At 42.6% G+C, this 18,872-nt stretch overlaps 2 protein-coding genes across 4 annotated transcripts; one reads left to right on the forward strand and one right to left on the reverse strand.

Moving 5' to 3' along the window:
* The first annotated feature begins 2,877 nt into the window (after positions 1 to 2,877).
* Positions 2,878 to 4,946, forward strand: LOC103154941 (uncharacterized protein C19orf43-like). The gene is made up of 3 exons (XM_007576423.2): positions 2,878 to 3,633; positions 3,982 to 4,053; positions 4,526 to 4,946. Exons 1-3 carry the CDS (start codon positions 3,367 to 3,369, stop codon positions 4,631 to 4,633), a joined length of 447 nt encoding a protein of 148 aa, XP_007576485.1. The 5' UTR covers positions 2,878 to 3,366; the 3' UTR covers positions 4,634 to 4,946.
* A 543-nt stretch (positions 4,947 to 5,489) lies between these two features.
* On the reverse strand, positions 5,490 to 17,197 carry LOC103154942 (ubinuclein-2-like). 3 transcript variants are annotated; one of them, XM_016663196.1, is made up of 17 exons: positions 16,305 to 17,197; positions 14,542 to 14,670; positions 13,738 to 13,839; positions 13,494 to 13,619; positions 13,303 to 13,406; positions 12,469 to 12,976; positions 11,921 to 11,991; positions 11,671 to 11,800; positions 11,369 to 11,475; positions 11,158 to 11,268; positions 10,878 to 11,021; positions 10,729 to 10,779; positions 10,592 to 10,634; positions 8,515 to 9,813; positions 7,431 to 7,638; positions 7,019 to 7,087; positions 5,490 to 6,134 (listed from the first exon to the last, which is right to left on the reverse strand). In XM_016663196.1, the coding sequence occupies exons 1-17, from the start codon at positions 16,638 to 16,640 to the stop codon at positions 6,088 to 6,090; spliced, it is 3,585 nt and encodes a 1,194-aa protein (XP_016518682.1). In that variant the 5' UTR covers positions 16,641 to 17,197; the 3' UTR covers positions 5,490 to 6,087. The 3 variants fall into 3 exon arrangements, with proteins under 3 accessions (XP_016518682.1, XP_007576487.1, XP_007576489.1); XM_007576425.2 differs by having other exon boundaries at positions 13,303 to 13,409; positions 16,305 to 17,194; XM_007576427.2 differs by lacking the exon at positions 7,019 to 7,087 and having other exon boundaries at positions 13,303 to 13,409; positions 16,305 to 17,194.
* Positions 17,198 to 18,872: the final 1,675 nt, after the last annotated feature.

Genomic DNA, 18,872 nt, shown 5'->3' on the forward strand with positions numbered 1-18,872 from the left:
CCCCTGCTGGCTCATAGCCACATGACAACATTGTGTTTTTCTGTAATTAGCCTCCAGCAGGTTTTGTCACCTTTTTAGGTGACTTTGTTTCCTGTGTAGCCTCTTCAGCTCAGTCTTGTGTTTTAATCTTTTTTATTACTATTATTATTATTTAATATTAGGTTAAACGGTACAAGTTTGGATCATTTTAATGTGATGGAGGGTATTAGTAGGATATTTCCAGTTAATGAAGGTGTATAGTATGAAATCACTACACTGTTTTTGTTGAGTTCCCTCCCGTCTTCGTCTAAAACATAAACACTGGAGGGAACCCGATCGTCAGGGGTGGATGGGAAATGTTTGAATGTTTTTCTGAAATGCAAACTTCGTAAAACTCTTTACACTGGAGCACTTTTATTGTTAGAAAGCCGGATGTGTTCAGTGCCTTGTACAGGATCAGAACTGTTTCCTTTGTGGAGCAGACCGGCGATGAAGACGATCAACCTCTTCTCTGTTTTATGCATCCAAGTTTAGATTTAAGTTTTGTTTTTGTTTTGTTTTTTTTTATCAATATTTTTTTTTTTTTTATCATCACACTAATGGTTGAAACAGGGTACGTGGTTGTGGGTGGAGCCTAACGGCGCTCACTGCATCCCGCTGCTGAACTCGTGTTAATCCCAGTTTAAAGCTGGATGATCAAACTACTGATGTTTGGCCGTTTTTTTCTGCTGCTGATCCCTCATGGAAGGAAACTTTGAAGGAAACGCTTCCAGCCGTTGTCTGACAGGAAGCGAGCGGCAGATAAAAGGCATGATCAAACACTAAATCTGACTTTACTTTACCTTTGCCCAGACTTTTTCTCTTTTTTTGATCTAAGCCTTCTCTTTTTTTTTTTTGTTCATCCTATATCAGAACTGTGATCTTGTAACTTGTTTGATCCCCGTTGACGCTTTGTGCCGTTTTCTCCTCAGGCCACAGTCATGTTGCTGTGCACATTTTTCTGAGTTCATTGCTTTTGTTTTATTTATGGTTTGAAGCCGTAGCATGGTGCGAAGAGGCTTGGTTGTGTTTTTCATACTGTGGTCTGGTGGATGACATGGTGCTGTGATGGGGATCTGAGGCACGTTAAAGAGCCGTAGTTCTGTTCTGCTGCTGCACATCAAATAAACTGGATCCGAACAGGAAAATCACATCTGTTTGGTTTCTCTACATTCACTCTTAGGTTCAACTGGAAACTTTTGTACTTGAAAACGACATCAGGCCTTCAAACGTAATTCTATCCCTTGAAGAGGGGAAGGAGACTCGCGAGAAAAAAAACCTCAGATTAATCTCAGAAATATTCTAGAAAAAATTTAGAAATTTCAAACAATCAAAAACTTTTAATTTCCAAAACATTTTCTAGAAAATTGAATAGATTCATCTCGATTCTTTTTTTTTTTTTTTCTTCCGTAAACTTTCCACTTTTGGATCTAGGATATTTCCAAAAAAAAAAAAAAAAAAAAAAATTCTGGAAAGTTGCAGATTAATCTCAAAATTTCTGAGTTTTTAGGTGGAAATGTACTCTTGTACTCTTTTTTTTTTCTCTCTCTCTCTCTTTACAATGGCCCGAGTACAGCACCATACTTAATGCTTCTAAATATTATGAATGATGAATATCTTTTCAGTTTTGTTAGATATCTGAAGAAATGGCATCAATGAAGACCACAGCATGATTCATGCGGTGGCAGAATCATGCTGTGGGTTTGAGCAAAGGTGGTAAAGGTTTCAAAAGACTAGTAGTTATAATCTACAGTGAGAAAAAAAAAAGTTTTCAGACCACCAACTATGAAGTTGGTGGTCTGAAAAAATTAAACCCAATACTTTCCAGAATTTAGGTTAAAAAAAAAAAACTAAAATGAAAACCAGGGGTTTTTTTTATGTAACAAAATGTGTAAAAGTTTGACTTTTCCAAAGCTTGGCCTCTTCTCTAAGAACATTGTGATAATTCAGTCACCATCTTAAAGGTCATGATGAATAATCGAAACTTCCCACATCCTTTGTGCAAGTGTCAAAACAGCCCAGTGAACTACGGGAGGACGTTGTTTACCGATTGCACCAGTTCACACACAGCTGAACGTCTCCATATGGAGTCACCAAAGATCACAGTGATCAATAACACAGAGCAACAACTTTGCTCTCTGTAGCAATGAATCCTGGATTTAAGTAAATCTTTAGTTTGACAAATCCTGCCTCTGCTGAACCTGTACTTTCCTCCACTAGACTTCTAGTCACATGAACTTGTGTGATTTTTGTTTTTACTGTATATTATGGTTTATGGCTGCTCATAACTTCTTAAATAAATTAAAAGCAGAAATCAACTATATTTCTACAGAGGTGATGAAATAAGCATATTTAAATAAGACATTGGACATCTTTTTGTATTTGATATGTACAGACATGCAGAATAAGTAAACTCAGATTAAAGGTTGGACACTTCCATTGTTTTTTTTTAGTTTTTTTTTTAGTCTATGCTACTCAAAGTATTTTATTTTTAAAAGCTTTTTACATATCTTTACCAGCGGTGTCAATTCACTGCATTTGGGATGTGGAGTTGTATGACATGCCTTCTTTATCTGCAGTGTGAATATAGTTATTCTCTGAGAAATTCACATCAAATATAAAAAGGAACTTTATTTCATTTTATTCAGCTGGAGGAGCTGAATATGTATTCATGTATAGGGGGATAAAGAAAGCCACAAAAACATTCTTATTCAAATGTTTTTACCAAGTTATTGTACTGTCACTTTTTTTAATAGTCTGTATTTCACCCCAGCGTCTGAACAGCGCCCCCTGGAGTCGTATTGTCGAATGACCATAGAATGTTTTTTGTAACACCGACACAGTAGGAGGCGCTAGAGACACAACGCCGTTGGGGGGGGGAAATAATAAACATGGCCGACCGACGGTAATGGGTGGCAAAAGTTAGCGACGATAAAGCTTTGAAGTTGCTCGTTATTCTTATCGGTATTTGAAGCTTCTTTCACGTTGAAGATTACATTTAATGTGTTGGCACCTCCGGGAGGGGAGTTGACGGCGGAAGGTAGTTTGTTTCTCACCGAGAGGCCTTACAAGAAACGGATGTTAGCCACGTTAGCAGGCTAGCCTGCGTCTGCTTTTGTTTTTTTCTCGAATTATATTTGTGGACCACAAGACGGACGTTTTCTTTTTCACTTGGACATTTGTGCTTATTTTTAAGTAATTGAATCGGTATATTCCTGTTATTTTTCTTTCTTTCCTGGGTCCAAGTAGTTGTTAGCAAGCCGCCTTTTAAACATCTAGCTTAAAAACAAAGCCACAGTGAGTAGTAAAAGCCGCTCGCTTTGAGTCGTCGGACTGTGGGTGTGAGACATGGATCCAAAGCGAGCACACGGCAAACATAAGACCAGCGGCGGGAGCAGCAGCGGGGGCTCCAGCCCGGCGTCTCCCTCCAGCAGCCCCGCGGCGTCGGGGGTGGCCAACGCGTTCGCCAACGACGGCAGCTTCATGGAGATTTTTAAGAAGAAGATGGAGGAGGAGCAGAGGAAAAAGGAGGCGCAGCAAACAGGTGGAGAAGCGAGAGCCACCGAACAAGGACAGACCTCAGTGGAAAAGAAGGCCCTCCCTGTGACCAGCTTTGTAAGGGGTTTAGCAGTTGTAAGACGAGTTAGCAGTAGTTCAGCTCACCCGGTATTTCAATCCCTGAAATACCGGGATTGAGTTTAATACGCGGTGAAATTTTGTGATCTATAATTGTAGTTTTTTAAAAATTTTTTTTTTTTTTTTTTTTTTTATAATTAGACGCCAGTATCAATATTCAAACTGCTAGCGGAGTAAAGGTTAGGGTTGCTCTTCACTGGTGATGCTCTCACTGGTGGTGCAGCAGGAGGCTAAATCTAGTCCCTCTGCTCTGGTGTAGTTTCCTTCATTGGCAATCCACCTGCAAGGACCCCTGTAACGGTGTCAGTCTTCTATCCCCTCACCCAGGTGGGGAAGCGCCGGGGCGGTGTGTTCCTTAAGACCGGAATGGTTGCGAAGAAGCAGAAACAGGACGCAGAAGTAAGTATGACAGCTGCCACATGGCTTTTCTACACTATATCTTGTTTTTCTGAGGCATAATCTAAGGATAATGGCGATATAAAATGCAGCAGCTTTTGTATAGTAGTACTAAAAAATTAAGTTACTGGTTTATCTTCATTTAGTTTGTCTGGACTACTCTAAAATCCTTTAAATCATTTATGGACCAACATTTGTGGTAGATTGTGATTTAATTTCAGAAAGAATTATTTTTTTGTTTTGCTCGTTTTTCATTAATTGAACCTTAAAACTCACATTTTCCCATCTTTAAAACCATCAGTGGATTCCTCATATTAGTATTTTTGAGTTTATTGAAAGTCAGTAATAGCGAAAAGATTAGGTTTTTTGGAAAGTCAAAATTGGTGAGTCTGATTGGGGTTTTTTTAGTTAGTATTTTGTATTTTTCTCGTTTTGCATTATACCGTCAGTAACCCTTCATGTTTTCTCCACACAGGCTGAGGCAGGAAAGAGCGATGCTTGGTCAAAGTACATGGCTGAGGTGAAAAAGTACAAAGCCCACCAGTGCAGCGACGACGATAAAACCAGACCGCTGGTCAAATAGGCGAAGCAACGGCGCTTTTGGGAGAGAAACCCACCCAGGAGGAGGTCCAGAGGAGACGACCTTTAGTGACCTCCTCTTACTGCCAGTTGAAGTCACCTTCACTGTCAAAGAAAAAAAAACTGCTTAGGCTGATTCAAGTCTTTTCCTTTGTTTTTGTTATTTTTTGTCTCATTTGGTTTCTGGTGTCAAAAGGTGTTGACGCATCTCAGTATCATTTTTCAAGCCTTCGATGTCATATTTGTGTTAATCCATGTATAACTTAAACAGATTACATAGCCTACCAATGGTTTGAATTAAATCCAATTTCAATTGTTTTGTGTCACTGTTGGGTATTTTTACAGATCAATGTCCTCATTCCCGTTTTAACCAATTTTCAGAGTTTCTGTAAAAAAAAAAAAAAAAAAACTTATTTTGGTTTCAAAATTCCAGATTTTTTCCATTGATTTTTCTAACATTTGATTTTTGTATTAAGTGAAATTAAAACATTTAACTGTGCTTAAAATACTAAATGCCATGTGAGGATTTTTAGGAAGTTTTGTGGATGTCAGTTTTATCCTAATATGTGGAGGTAATGAGTTGGAGCTTGTTTTGTTGCGACTGTCATCTTAAATCATCTTGATAATCAACATTTTCAGTGCTCAACTGTAGGAACACTGGCTTTTATACATTTACAGAGAACTGTAATAAATATACATTTAGTTTAGAGGGGGGAAAAAAAAGCTAAGAGCTGTCAAAAGCATTTAAATAGACATTTACAAGGTGTACCTAAATGCACCATGACAGCTCAGAAGTGTTATTGAACAGCTAATAGGTCACATTTTCAAACTCGGCTGAAATATTTAACGATGGCATCACATTGAGGATCAAAGACTTTAATTAAAAGTAGGCTTATGTACTATACAGAAACAAATGTATCGAAGAATTCAAGTACATTTGAAAACATGTACATCTCTTAAAAAAGCTCAAATTCAATTTGCAGTTTACATTTCTTACAGGTTTCAGTGATAATTACATTAGGATATTTTTTTCATTTTGCTTTAAAAAACAGCACCAAGTAGACAAACTGACCATGCATCAGAGTGGGAGACATCCAGAAAGGCACACAGTCCGGTCCGGCAGCAGGACCAGAACCTTCATGCACACACAGCTACACTCGCCTCCGAATCCCATTCATTACCTCTCCCTGTCCACAGTGATATAGGTCTATTATGTAAACATTGACAAACTATTTGCCTTCTCTACAAAGGTGTTATAAAATAGTTTTTTTTTTAAAAAAGAAGTTATTTGACTGTGGCGCTGAGCTGATTTCATGAGGTGAAGCCCATTCAGTCCCACACCCTTGTTAAGCATGATCTGTTCCAGATTTCTTCTCTCTTTTTTTTTTAATCCCCCCCTCGGCTTCGCATCATTGGTGGCACCGACGGGATTTTGACAGGCGCAAAAATCAATCCGGATCATAGAGTCTTCCTCTTAGTGTCGCCTCCTTGGCTCTGACTGACGTCTGAAGAAGAAGAAAGTAGAAAAAAGTGAAGAAGAGTTGGATGTGATGCAAATAAAGAAATTTGGTAGCACTCCTGGTAAAGATGTGGCTAACACAGGTAAATGATAATACTGTGACAGAAGATATACAAAAAAAAAAAAAAAAAAAAACAACCTTTAACTTAAGCCGTTTATTTGGATTTTGTGTTTGTAAGTGCTGATATTAATGTATTAATCCTGGGTTCTCTTCTCTCTTCGGATCACTCCACAGATTTTCTACTTAGGTGAAACGTGGAGGACGGTTGATTTTGTGAACTGGTAAACCAGTTCTGAGCTAAATTAGTAACTTTTGGATCGTCATGTTAAGATCGATCCAATTATGACAAAGTTCTCGCTCAATTTTTTAAATTTTCTAGATTTTTTTAAGCCTCGATGCCAGCTTGGCATCTTTTAGGACAAACAGGAGGGAAGGGAATTAAGACAAGATGGGACATGAAGGAGGGAAAATTAAGGACAAAGAAAAGAAACTTCAGAAAGAATCAATGTAGGACAGAAAATATAAAGAAGGTAAGACAGTGAGGTACAGAAAGAAAGAAAGAAAGAGAAAATAGAGGATAATCAAAGGAAAAGAAAGAAAAGATGAAGGTTGGATGTTTGTTTTTTTTTCAGTTGTACATTTGCTACTGGAGTACAAGATGACTTTACCTTTCCACATCTTTACAAGTTTGTACCAATAAATGTGATAAAGTGAAGGGGACGACAACAAAAATAATTCCGCCAAGACATGCTGCCACCGACAGATGAGAACAGAACCGGACAGCCCGAAACAAACAACACCAGACACTAAAACAGAAACGGCTGAAGAGATGGAGCAGGCGTCGAGGTACAGGAAGGGTCCGGTTTTACCTGAGAAAGCGAGCTGCAAGTGAGGAGGCAGAGCAACCTGAGACCCTGACTGGAGACTCTTATACAGATCTGAGGAGACAGGACAGGGCGACGAGGAGGGGGAGGAACAGGTGCGACACAAACAGGAGAGATGAAAGAGAGGAGGGAGGAAGAGAAGGGATGCAACAGCCAGACATCAGGGAAGAAGCAGGAAGGAGGACAGGAGAAGATGTGGGAGATGAACAAAATGAAATATAGTCAAACATTAATTACATTCAGACAAACAATATGGTGATCCAACAAATGATGCCAACGTACAACATTAAACGGGGCCTTCAGGAGACCTGAGACGACAGCAGAGCAACACACTGACTGTCCCACAAACAGGAAAAAAAAAACTTTTTCATGGATTTTCTTAGTGTGCGACACTCACTCTGGGTCAGGGTGGAGAACGCTGCGCTGTTACTGGCCGCCGAGCTGCTGGTCGCCGTATTGGAGCCTCCCGTGCCCAGCTGGGACAGGTTCAGCATGGGGGACAAGTGGAACGGCAGGGACACAGGCACCAGGCCCCCCAGCATCCCGAACCCCAGGGGGAGGGACGAGGCCGAGCCGAGCAGGCCGCCACTTCCTGTCGTGGAGACCTGGACGGAAAGATGTTCAGTTAGAGAAACATGGACTGGGGTAAGGGTAAAACCTGCACACGGTTGGGTCAACATTTCTTGAATGACCCAGACCTCTGACCCATTGAAGCCCATGATGGTACGCAACTGTAAAGGGCTCAACGAACAGGAAGTTTCAAGTTCCTATGAAACAATCCTACACAAAACTCATGACAATCCTACTCCAGCTAATCAACCGGCGAAATTTGTGTGTGAGAAATTTCGAGCTCGTACACATGCAGGCGAGTGACGTCACACATGAAAGTTGAAAAATGTTCAACTTCATGGGTTAAAGCAGGCCTACGGAAAGCCTGCTGGGTCATATACATGTGAGCATTTCACCTTGCTCTGACTCAACTTTGAGGCGTATAAAACAAATAAAATATGTGATGTTAACACTTTGAATACCATCAAAAAGTCACAGGTCAGTGACACAAAATACAACATCAACTGCGTAAAATAGCTGTTTGTGGCTTCTGTTACGGCGCAAAAATATCTACAAACACATCATAGACACACAGTCACTTGTGGAGAACAAGCGACTGTGGCTTCATCGCACAAGTTCCATATGAAAGTGGTTGAGAGGGAGCAAAGTTACGTCTCGTGTGTTCGGTTCAACCCAAATGGCAGCAAAAGGTGAAAGTTTTTAGCGACTCTGGCGCGATCGTGACAACTGGACATTTTTCAACTTTCGCTAGCCCACAGACATGTCGACCAGCTTGAAATTTCGGCGGTGCCTTGACTGGAGGAGGACAAGAGACTGTCGACTCATCTCAAGTAGGAAATGTGTGGAGAGGGAACAACGTCGCCTCTCGTGTTTCAAGCCCTTTAGACGAGTTTTTAAACCAGAACACAAACCTGCGGTAGCTGAGACGAGACCGATGACAATGGAACAGACACGACCGGCTTGACCCCCTGAGGTGTCCCGCCCACAGTCCTCTGACGCTGGCCCTGGGTCACCGAGGCCGCAGCTGCTGCTGCGGGGGAGGCACTGCTTCCTGAATGCTTGCTCATAGATGAGGTGTTTATAAGGCTGGTGTTGGTGGCGCTGATAACGCCTGGGGTCTTTTGGCTGCTGGAAGGAGTGTAGCTGCCTTGACCCGACTTGGCCACTCCTCCTGAAGCACCTGAGAACGGCGGCCGGAAGCTCGCCGGGGTTTTGGGAGTGTACTGGTGTATCGAGGGGGCTGCCTGAGATCGAGGACTCTGAGAAATGGAGGGTGAGGTTTGGATGCTGGAGGTGGAGGCGGGGGAGATGGTGGGGTTGGGTGTTCGGGGGGTGAGCTTGACGATGGGTGGGATGCTGCTGTGGGAGGACTTGGTGAGGGTGGCATGCATGGGGGTGATGAAGTTGGACTGCGGCTGAGGTTGGACTCCGGATGGGGTTTGTGGGAGGGAGGAGGGCGGCTTGTTCTGGGGCGTCTGGGGCAGGCGGGGAGTCTGGAAGGTTTTGTTGATGACGAGCGAGGGGGACGTGAGGGTGTGCGGCCGAGACTGAGTCGAAGTGATGATGATTGTGTCTCCTCCACCGACTTTATTATTGCTGCTCTTAAGGAGGCCCGACGGGGGGATGGACACCCCCGTCTTTGGTCCCGGGGCCACCAGCGGAGAGGCGGTGGGCGGAGGGCGTGGCTTAGGTGAGGAAACTGAGACGGGCATGTTTGCTTTCGTCACGCCCACGCTTAAAGGTCTCTGAGTGTTCAAAACAGTGTGTCTGTTTGGCTGTGGCGTGGCCTTGACGACCCCCGCCCCCTCCACCCTCACCGGGGTCAGAGGAGACGGCGTGTTGGGGGCTGGCCGGGACAGCGCGCTGGAGGGCGATGAAGAGGTAGTGATGTAGTGAGGTGTGCTGGAGCTGGGAGTACTGACGGAGGTCTTCTTCTGCAGCTGGAGGAGAGGCGAGGCGTGGAGGCCGGGGGGGTTGGCGGAGGTCTTGGGCCTTTCCGGGGAAGGCGGCGTGTCCCCCTGGGCCAAACCTTTAGCCGCGTTGCCGAGGATGGCGAGCGCCTGAGAGATGGAATCCAGGGAAGGAGCTTCGTCGGGGGAATCCAGGCATATGGTCCCCGGCGGTGACGGAGGGGGTCGCTTGGCAACCTGAGTGGCGGGGGACGGCGTTACACCAACTGAAGGTGAAGGGCGCTGAACCCATGTTACTTCCTGAAATAACAAATTAGACCCTTTTAAAAACTCATTCGCTTAATTGTGGTGATATAAACTTCAATGTACTTTATTGGAATTTTTTACTTTTTGTTATAAATATGAAGTTGAAGAACGTGATGAACATTTTTATTTCATCCTGAAAACCTCCCTGTGCTGAAACTGCAGCTGCAAGTTGGTTATCCCTGCTAACATGAGGCGGCCAATTCAACTTCTCACATTTTTATTTGCTAAAAAACAAATAAATAAAATTAGGCTTTTCCTCATATTACTTGGTTTTGGTGTGTAAATGAGCCAGAGCTCCTAGAATGTTTTCCATTTTCCAGATAAATGCCAAGATTTTGTGGAACAATGGAAATATGTTTGCGTCTAAATCAAAAAACAATTAATCTTTTTTAAAGTCTGAAGCAAATGCATTTAATCGTAAAAAAAAAAATACTGAACAAAACAAATGTGAAATATTTATAGCAGAGTAACACTCATGTTTTGTTTTCATTTAGAGCAATCAGTGTTGTTTTCTGTATTTTCATAAAAGGTGGGATGTGTTTTTCAGAAATATGCAAAAGATTCTACTGGCTTCTCACTTTGCTCTAAAATCTTAAAGAAAAAAAAATATTTTAATGTATCTTTACATTAACATAAGCATATGTTTATGAATTACACAAAATCCCAGTAAAACATGTTGAAGTTTGTGGATGTGATAAAAAGCAAAGAAGTTGAAAGGAAGGAAGTCCAGAAAAGAGATGAATTCTTGATTCACTAAATATTTCTGACTTACCTTTGGCTTGGCTTTTGGAGTTGGGACCATCTTTTTCTTCGCTCTAAAGGAAAACCAATAAAAAAAAAAAAAGTCAGCGAAAGCTAAAAGTTAACCTTTCAGTGAATAATAAGACGATTCCAAAAACAACATCTCACGTGAAGCCAGTTAGATGACCGTGAACCATGGTGCTTTCTTTGAACAGCATCCTACAAATAGAGATTAAAACAGCAGAACAATGAATCTCGGATCAAGTCTGGTTGTTTAAGATGTGACCTTGACAGGTCTCTCTGCTTCCCTCACTCACCTGGCCTGCATCCAGCCCTTGGGCCACAGAGGCTTCACCTCCGACTCCATGAAGGCTTTGAGGTAATCTTCTACAGACATTGAGTTCTTTCCCTCCAGCTCGTAGAAGCCCAGCTTCACCTGCACCAGGTTACACAGCAACGACCTACAAACCACAACACAGACCAACAACTCTCTAAACACAGAAAGGAACTTCAACTTTCACCGATTTCTTGAAGTTTGTGTGTAACGTGATAAGATATGAAAACGTTTAGCGGACACCAGTACTTTTAACTTCCGACCTGAGTTTGTCGTCCCAGATGAACTTTTTCCGGGGCCCCATCACCCTCTTCCCAGGCTTCTCGTCGTCGTCGTCTTCAGACCCATTTTTGTCTCCTTCCTCCGACTGCTGCCTGCGACCACAAGCAACAAGCAGCGCTATAGCAACCAAACGTTCTTGAAATGTTTTTTTTTTTTAATTCATCTTTTTTTTAAGCAGGACTGATTTGTTACTTTGCCACTTTGGCGATGCAGTCCATGTTGTAGCGAGCGATCTGCTCCGGCATCACACTGCACACGGCCAGCTTCAGCTTCAGGAGGGGCGTTCGAAGGCGGTCGTCCTGGGCGACAAGAGATTAGAGATGTCAGAAGTCACATGGGACATATCCAGGCCAACAGACTGGTGCCAAATATAGCCACGGTAACGGGGCACACGGCAAGCAGCTGCACACGCATATCCAGACACATTAAAGGTGTACACACGCAGTAAAACATACACACACACACAAAAATGTTTCATTTCCGTACAATCTCACCTGAACATTGAGGCTGAGCTTCTTAAGGCGTTTGAGCAGAGCCTCCTTGTTGCAGGGCACAAAGGCCTCCAGGTGAGAGTAGACGGCTGAACGCACCTCTGCAGGCTGCTCCTGAACCTGCAACTCAATGCTGATGTACAAACACACACACACACACACACACACACACACGACAGTTAGCGATACTCGCTTTCCACTTTTGCTAAAAAAAAAAAAAACACAAAACACCAACGGACTGAAAGCTACTAACTCCAGAAGGATGTTGTTCATGTCCAGAGTGAAGAACTTCTTCCGGCCTTCTTCATCGAACTGACGGGACGCCTGGTGGAGAGTCAGAAATGCTTCAAATTATGACAAAAACTTCAAGTTTTCAAGCTTAAAGGTTGGTAAATTTCACCCGATTGTGTTTCTGGTGATGTTTAAGCTTTTTATACACATTTACAAAGGGGGTTAAAAATGTGAAATCTGTGATACAGTATTAGGGCCAGGATAAGAAAAATATATGTGTGTGTGTGTATATATATATGTGTATATGTTACCACAATAACGTTTTAAAATTAACAGAGTAAAATCATATTACAAGAAGTCATAATTTTATAACTTTATAACTCTCATATTTCTACTACAACTTCCTTCAGGTGATTTTATGACTTCCTTCTCATGTGACTTTATTCTGGTAAGTTGATTAATTCTCATAAGTTTATTCATAATTCTGTCAGAGAAATCTGTACAACCCAGAAGTTTCGGTGAGAACGATGTGTGTGTGTGTGTGTGTGTGTGTTCTGATCAGCTCCGTACCGCTCTCAAGTCTTCAATGCGTTTTGCCAGCGGGCCCGGCAGTCCGCAGGGCAGCGGAGGAGGCGGGGTCATCACGCTGCCCGGCAGCGCCCGCACCGTTTTCTGCCCCGCCCCGAAGGCGCCGTTCTCCCCCTGTGACGGGCTGCCAGGCTGCGGCGAGTCCAGCATGCCAAAGTCCAGGTCGCCCATCATGTCCTGCAGGATGTCATTGTTGGCGGAGCCCAGCAGCGACATGACGGCCTGGTCGTCGGTCAGGTCCGTGATGTTGCAGTCGTTGCCGGCGGCGGCAGCCTTCGGGTGGGCGCCGACGACTGCGCCGGTGGCGCCGGGCACTTTGGTGTTGGGGCGTGGCAGGGTGGTGGCACCAGTGGCGGCCGCCAGGTTCTTCTTGCGCATCTCCTCCTTCTCCCTGGTGAAGCGGCGCAGCATGTTGGCCAGGTGCAGGGAGTCCTTCATCAGCTTCTTCCTCTTCTTCTTCTCGGGCCGGTGAACGTTCAGAGCCGAGACGCTGCTGGCAAAAACAACACGGAGTCAGAAGTGACAAAACTCTGAAAGGGTCAGGTTTCTCCACTGGGCCTCACAACTGCTTAAAAACAAAAAACAACAGCACAGAGTGAAAACTGTGGATAAAACAGGAAGAGTCGCCACAAAAAACTGATCAATACTTATCAATATCCACTGATATGAAACGCTTGTCCAGCCCTAGTTGATTTCGCATCACATTCTTCAATTTGTTTCATAAAACACTGGGGGGAAACCCGGCTTTTATCATGTCCAATAAGAAACTAGATGAAAAATACTTGGTAATATTTTTGCGTCGTTGCAGAAGCTCACCCAGGCTTTGGTACTTTGTTTTTTCTGGGCTTCTTGTCCTCCAGGATGCCGCCATCTTGTTTTTTCCGTCGCTTTTTAATCGCCCGCTCCTCGCCGTCCTTCATCTTCTGTAACAGACAGAGACTGGGTTTACGGTTCGCTGCGGCGGCGGGCTTTTTGAACGCAAACGTCGCGGAGGAAAGGGAGCCGACCTTGAAGCGGTGATCGTCTGCGTTCTCCCCTTCGGAGTCGGAGGCGGCCCTGAACTGCAGCGTCCCTGTGTTGATGTAGAAGCCTCCATGTTTGGTGGTGAGGGAGGCCGGCACCAGCTCGTCGTACTGAAGCCGGCGGGGGAAAAAACAGCTAGTTTGAGCAAAGATTGTCTTTTTATTTTTTTCAGTGTAATATTTACAGTTAGCAGATTTGAGCCAATTAAGAAAACTCTGCACCACTCACGGCCTCTGAGTTGTCTATGAAGGGATCGGTTTCATCGTAGCCGTAGCCGATGTCGATCAGATCCTGCATCCTGTCCTTCTTCTTCTTCTTTGTGTTGCCTCCCTACAAACACAAGCAGATGGATCAGAAAAGCATAAATATATATATATATATCTCACAATAAAAAGAAAAAAGAAAACATTTTGCCATGCAGTCACATTTTTAAGTTGCTTTATTGTCTGTAACTACTAAATAATATCAGGAGCTAAATTATCGGACCAATTCTTTGCTCTTTTTCTTCTCCATATTAATTGAAAACTTCTCGAAAAACCTTCACGGATTATAGAGAAAAGAAATGAGGAAACTGAGAAAAAAAGAAAAAAGATGGGGAATGAAACAAAGAAGGAATGAAAATAAGGAAAGAAAAAGAAATGAGGAACAAGAGAAAAATAAAACAAGCATGAAATCATATTAGAAGAGAAAGGAGTCACTTCTGGTTTATTGGAACAGTTCAACTTAAATAGAGAAATGTTTTTGTTTTTTTTTTATGAAATTTGATGAATAACATCAGAACAATAAGCCTTCCTTTACTGACATTCATTATCTGAGGACACAGAAAGCAAAAAGTAATCAACTGATCAAACTTTGCATTTACTTAATTAAGTTTGTTTTACTTAAACTTAATGTGTTCGACCAATTAAACTAATTCATCTCAATGTAGCGTTCACTGGTTCAGTCCTAATTTATGTCCACGCGCGCACACACACACACACACACACACACACACACACACACACACACACACACACAAGTGAATCTGCTTACATATTTGCTCTCAAACTTCCTGGCCAGCTCCTCCACCTCCCTCCTCTCCTTCTCATCATCAGCAAACGGGTCGCTGGGATCCAGCGGAGGGGCGAGGCCTTTAGGAACTGTGGGACCTGCAGGCTTTACCTGACGGAGAGGAAGACAGCCGAGCTTTCAGTTTGGTTTTTAAAAACATTATAAATCTAAAAAGATTTAAAAAAAATAAATATTTGCAGATCTCATAAGATTTGAAACACTTGGATCCTTCTCAGTTTTGACTAAATGTGGCTCCTGGGTATCAGGAAAACACACTGAAACTGTGAATGCAGCATGGAGCTCTGCTACACTAGAATCTGATTGGTTCTTTTTCCAGACTTTCCTTTCATTATTTTGTTTGCTTTTGCTCTGTTTGGACCTGGTTCTGGATGTTGTGCAGCTGCAAAGATTTTGCTCTTCCTTTTTTTTTTTTTTTTTTTAATAAAAGGAATGATGCGTAACTATGGCAACAATGCCTTGTTTTTTACAACTGGTCAGCATCTCAAAAGCAAAAATAACACCTGGCGGTCACGAAACCGTTGTGCAGCAGTCTTCAGTCAGAGGCTTTTTCAGACTCACTGCAAAACTGTCTGCTGCTGGAGACGGGGTCCCCATCCACAACGACATGAGATACGACATCTCATTTCTGTTTGGGATTGATGAAGTTTTATTTCATTGAATTGAATTTCACACACAAAGCTTTAATATGACTTCTAAGTTCAAGTTTTTATATAGAAGCAGAATATAAATAGACGTACTTTAAAGAACCGATTATTTATATGCTTTATGTGAGGTCACCTTCCTGAACCTGCTGGACCGCCAGTCTAGACTCTTTTTAAACCTAAAACTGGTTTTCTTCCATCCATATTGTAAAAAAAAACAAACAAAAAAAACAACACTAACTGGATTCCTGTCCTCGCTTTAGAAAAGAACCCCCATAGCATGATGCTGCCAACACATTGTGACTCGTTTCCACAGCTTTCTCCATTTTGAGATGCTAGGCGACTTCTGAAGGCAACTGTTTGGGGTAATTTAGTCTGATATTAAAATGTAATGTTCTCCTTTTCAATTCACAGTAATGCACTACATCGTCACGCTCTAAAATCTCAAAATGTATATTTTGTAGTTGTGGAAATATGTTAAAAATCCAAATAAAAGCTCATAGAAATTATCATTGATTCAACAGCATAATCATGATAAAAAGCAACATTTTGGAGAGCTGATGAATAATAACGCTGTTATTATTCCTCGTTAGAAGTGCAGGAGGGGCTGACATGTTATCAGAAACCCCCCCAGTAAACAAGCGGCACATTTCAACATGACAGCGGCCACAAGAGGGGCCATCCCGGTCTGAGCACCTCCTGTAAATTTACCTCCAAACATGCAGCACATGTCTCTGGAGGCTTTTAAAGAAAAAAAAAGTCAGATTTTTCTTCTGCGTAAACAAAGGGACTAATAATGTAAAGCTACTTTAAAAGACTCAAAGTGAAGTTTCTTCAAACTGCTCAATCTCACCGTGCTTTGTTTTTGTGCGCTTCTGTGAATATATGAATGTTTTTTTGTTTTTTTTGTTGCTTTCATGAAACTTATTACCCGGCATAAATACAGTTGTTTGACGTTTTCCGCCCGATTAAGCAGATAAATAGTACTTAAAACAACAGCGGAGTAGAGAGTACAGCAGACGGAAGCTTCACTGTAAAACTGTCCCTGTTGCCATCATGGAGTCATGTTTGTTGGTGTCTAACCTGAGAAGGAGTTGACTGGACCAGCTCGCCGTAGTTGAACTCGGAGGAGCCCCTCTCGTTCGGCTCGCTCAGCGTCAGGCTGAGGCGGACGGTGGGCTTCGTCTCCCCGCCGTCGGTGTCGCTTCCTCCTTTGGCGTTGCCGAACAGAGCTCCTCCGGAACCTCCCGACCCGACCGCAGCTGCACCTCCACCTCCATCTTTCCCCAAAGTGATGTCGGCGGCCTCGTCCTCGCGGCGGCGTTTCTTGTTGGACTCCGGGGTCTGCTGCTGCTGCGGCGGCGGCGGAGCGCTGAAGGAGGAGATGGTGACGAACGGCACTTTCCTCGGCTCTGCCATTTGGCGCTCTGCGCTCCGGCGGGCTCGTCAACCGGGGAGGTGGGGAGGAGGGGGAGAGCGGCAGCTGCTGGGAGAGCTCAACCGGGGAGTCTCGACGAGCGCTGCTAGCTAGTTAGCTTATTCGGAATGAGTGCTCCGGGGCAACACAGCGACTTTATTCGCCTCTCAACTCGCTGTAATCCATGTAGTATTGTCCGTGGCTCTGCCCCGCCGCCTACGAGGGTCTTAAACATAAAGAAATCGCAATTTGGAGTATTTCCATGGAACTGGTGTTTAGCTACAACAGAGAAGATTTTGAAGTAGCCATCTTGGTCGTTATTATCATTATTCAGAGGCAGGGCGTATGAAAAGAAAGAGGAAGGGGAACCGCCATTGGCCAATGGCAGCACCGGAACACGCCCACCTGACAGATAAGCGCGAATGTGGCGGAGATGATTGTTCTGAGCAGGCGCGATGTTTGGGAGCCTTCCGGGGGCTGCATGGAGGAGCTCCGTCTGGGATAACATTGTGCCAATAATGATGAAATATACTTCTCTAGTTTTGTATGAGCTGCATATAAGTATTAACTGTAAAATTAAATAAATATGTGCTCAGATACCAAAACGCTCAACGATAATAATTGTTTTACACAAACACACAGGACTGTTTCGGCCCTTCACACAGAAGTTATTGGCAGATGCACCAGTGATATAGCGGGTCAAAAGGTTACTGTCCGATAAAGCTATTACTTACTTGTGTGTATAATTATTGTATAAAATATTTTTAAAACATCAAAATTATTATGGAGGACCAAAACCGACATAATAAGAAATTAAAGAAGAAACATATATTCTGATAAGAAATAAAAGCATAAATATATATTTAGTTTTTCCTTTTCCTTACACATGAGTTTCCGTCAAGAAAAATAGATATTTTGCTTTGCCTTTTTTGCTTCTCCTTTTTCTGCTCGCTGTATTTTCGTTTGCTGTTTTTTGCTGCACTGTTATGTTAATGAGGAGAGCTGCCTTCTATGTCTACTATTGGCCAATAGAGCTTTGGAACCAACGTCACTGCGTCAGACGTTGCGGGCGTTTAGGTGCAGTCGCTCGGTGCCATCTTTGCAGGCCACAGACCAAAACAAACTTTATCCCGGTGGTATTGTTGTGTTACTGACTGAAGTGAAGTTAGTTTCGAGTTGGATATTGGATTTTCCGTTTAGCTCAAGGTTCATCCGATTTATGAATGCTATTTTCGGCCAGCTATTCTCTAGCTCCCTCCTAACTGCTTGGAGGTTCACTTCACTCCAGTCGTTAACACAATAAAACCACCAGGATGAAGTTTGTTTTGGTGTGTGGCCTGCAAAGATGGCACCGAGCGACTGCACCTAAACGCCTCACAATGTCTGAGGCAGTGACGTTGGTTCCAAAGCTCTATTGGCCAATAGTAGACATAGAAGAGAGCTCTCCTCATTAACATAACGATGCAGCAGAAAAACAACAAGCAAAACAGCAAACGGAGAAACAGCAAGAAGAAAGTGGAGAAGCAAAAAAGGCAAAGCAAAATATCTATTTTTCTTTACGGAAACTCGTGTAAGGAAAAGGAAAAGCTAAATATATATTTCTTCTTTTATTTATATATGTCAGATATATATTTATTCTTTTATTTGTATATTTATTCTTTTATTTATTACTATGTCGGTTTTGGTCCTCCATAAATTACTACATACAGAATAAATGTTTTTTTAAAAAAAATAAAGAATACACTTATTGTTCGCAAGTTAATTTAAGCTGTCTCTGATCCTACTATCTGACTAATCACAGTGTCATTTCATAAATAAATCATTAGTTCCTAAATGTATCACTAAGTCACTGAAATTAAAAGGATATGTTTAAATACATGTGTAAAAAATTATGGATGGCATAATCTATTTTATTAATGAAAAGAAAATGAAATGTATAATTATTCCACTATATTTTTTTTTCCACTGAATGCTATGCTCAGTCTGAATATGCTGTGAAGATTAAATAGATGTCTGGTGGAATTTGGTAGACCTGGAACAGCACCTAGTTTACACTAGAGCTGTCCAAACCTTTTTACTACATGAGCTAACTTTTTTTGCTCTTCAATAATAGATTATACTTTGTTGCTACTTCAGTGGTACAATATTCTGGGTACAATGTTCAATCACCAAGGGTCTCAGTTTGTAGATTACTAGACATTCACCAACACAAGGCATTCAGTTTATCTGCCAGT

The sequence above is a fragment of the Poecilia formosa genome, unplaced genomic scaffold (assembly GCF_000485575.1).
Source record: "Poecilia formosa unplaced genomic scaffold, Poecilia_formosa-5.1.2 Scaffold407, whole genome shotgun sequence".
NCBI lineage: Eukaryota > Metazoa > Chordata > Actinopteri > Cyprinodontiformes > Poeciliidae > Poecilia > Poecilia formosa.

Excerpts from the sequence above, each read along its gene's own strand:
- LOC103154941 (XM_007576423.2), top strand. The coding sequence starts at position 3,367 with ATGGATCCAAAGCGAGCACACGGCAAACATAAGACCAGCGGCGGGAGC. Across the intron at positions 3,634-3,981 it reads CCCTCCCTGTGACCAGCTTT|GTGGGGAAGCGCCGGGGCGG; the intron begins GTAAGGGGTTTA and ends CCCCTCACCCAG. Across the intron at positions 4,054-4,525 it reads AGCAGAAACAGGACGCAGAA|GCTGAGGCAGGAAAGAGCGA; the intron begins GTAAGTATGACA and ends TTCTCCACACAG.
- LOC103154942 (XM_007576425.2), bottom strand. The coding sequence starts at position 16,640 with ATGGCAGAGCCGAGGAAAGTGCCGTTCGTCACCATCTCCTCCTTCAGC. Across the intron at positions 11,269-11,368 it reads TGCATCGCCAAAGTGGCAAA|GCAGCAGTCGGAGGAAGGAG; the intron begins GTAACAAATCAG and ends TTGTGGTCGCAG. Across the intron at positions 7,088-7,430 it reads GTTCTCCACCCTGACCCAGA|ATCTGTATAAGAGTCTCCAG; the intron begins GTGAGTGTCGCA and ends CTGTCTCCTCAG.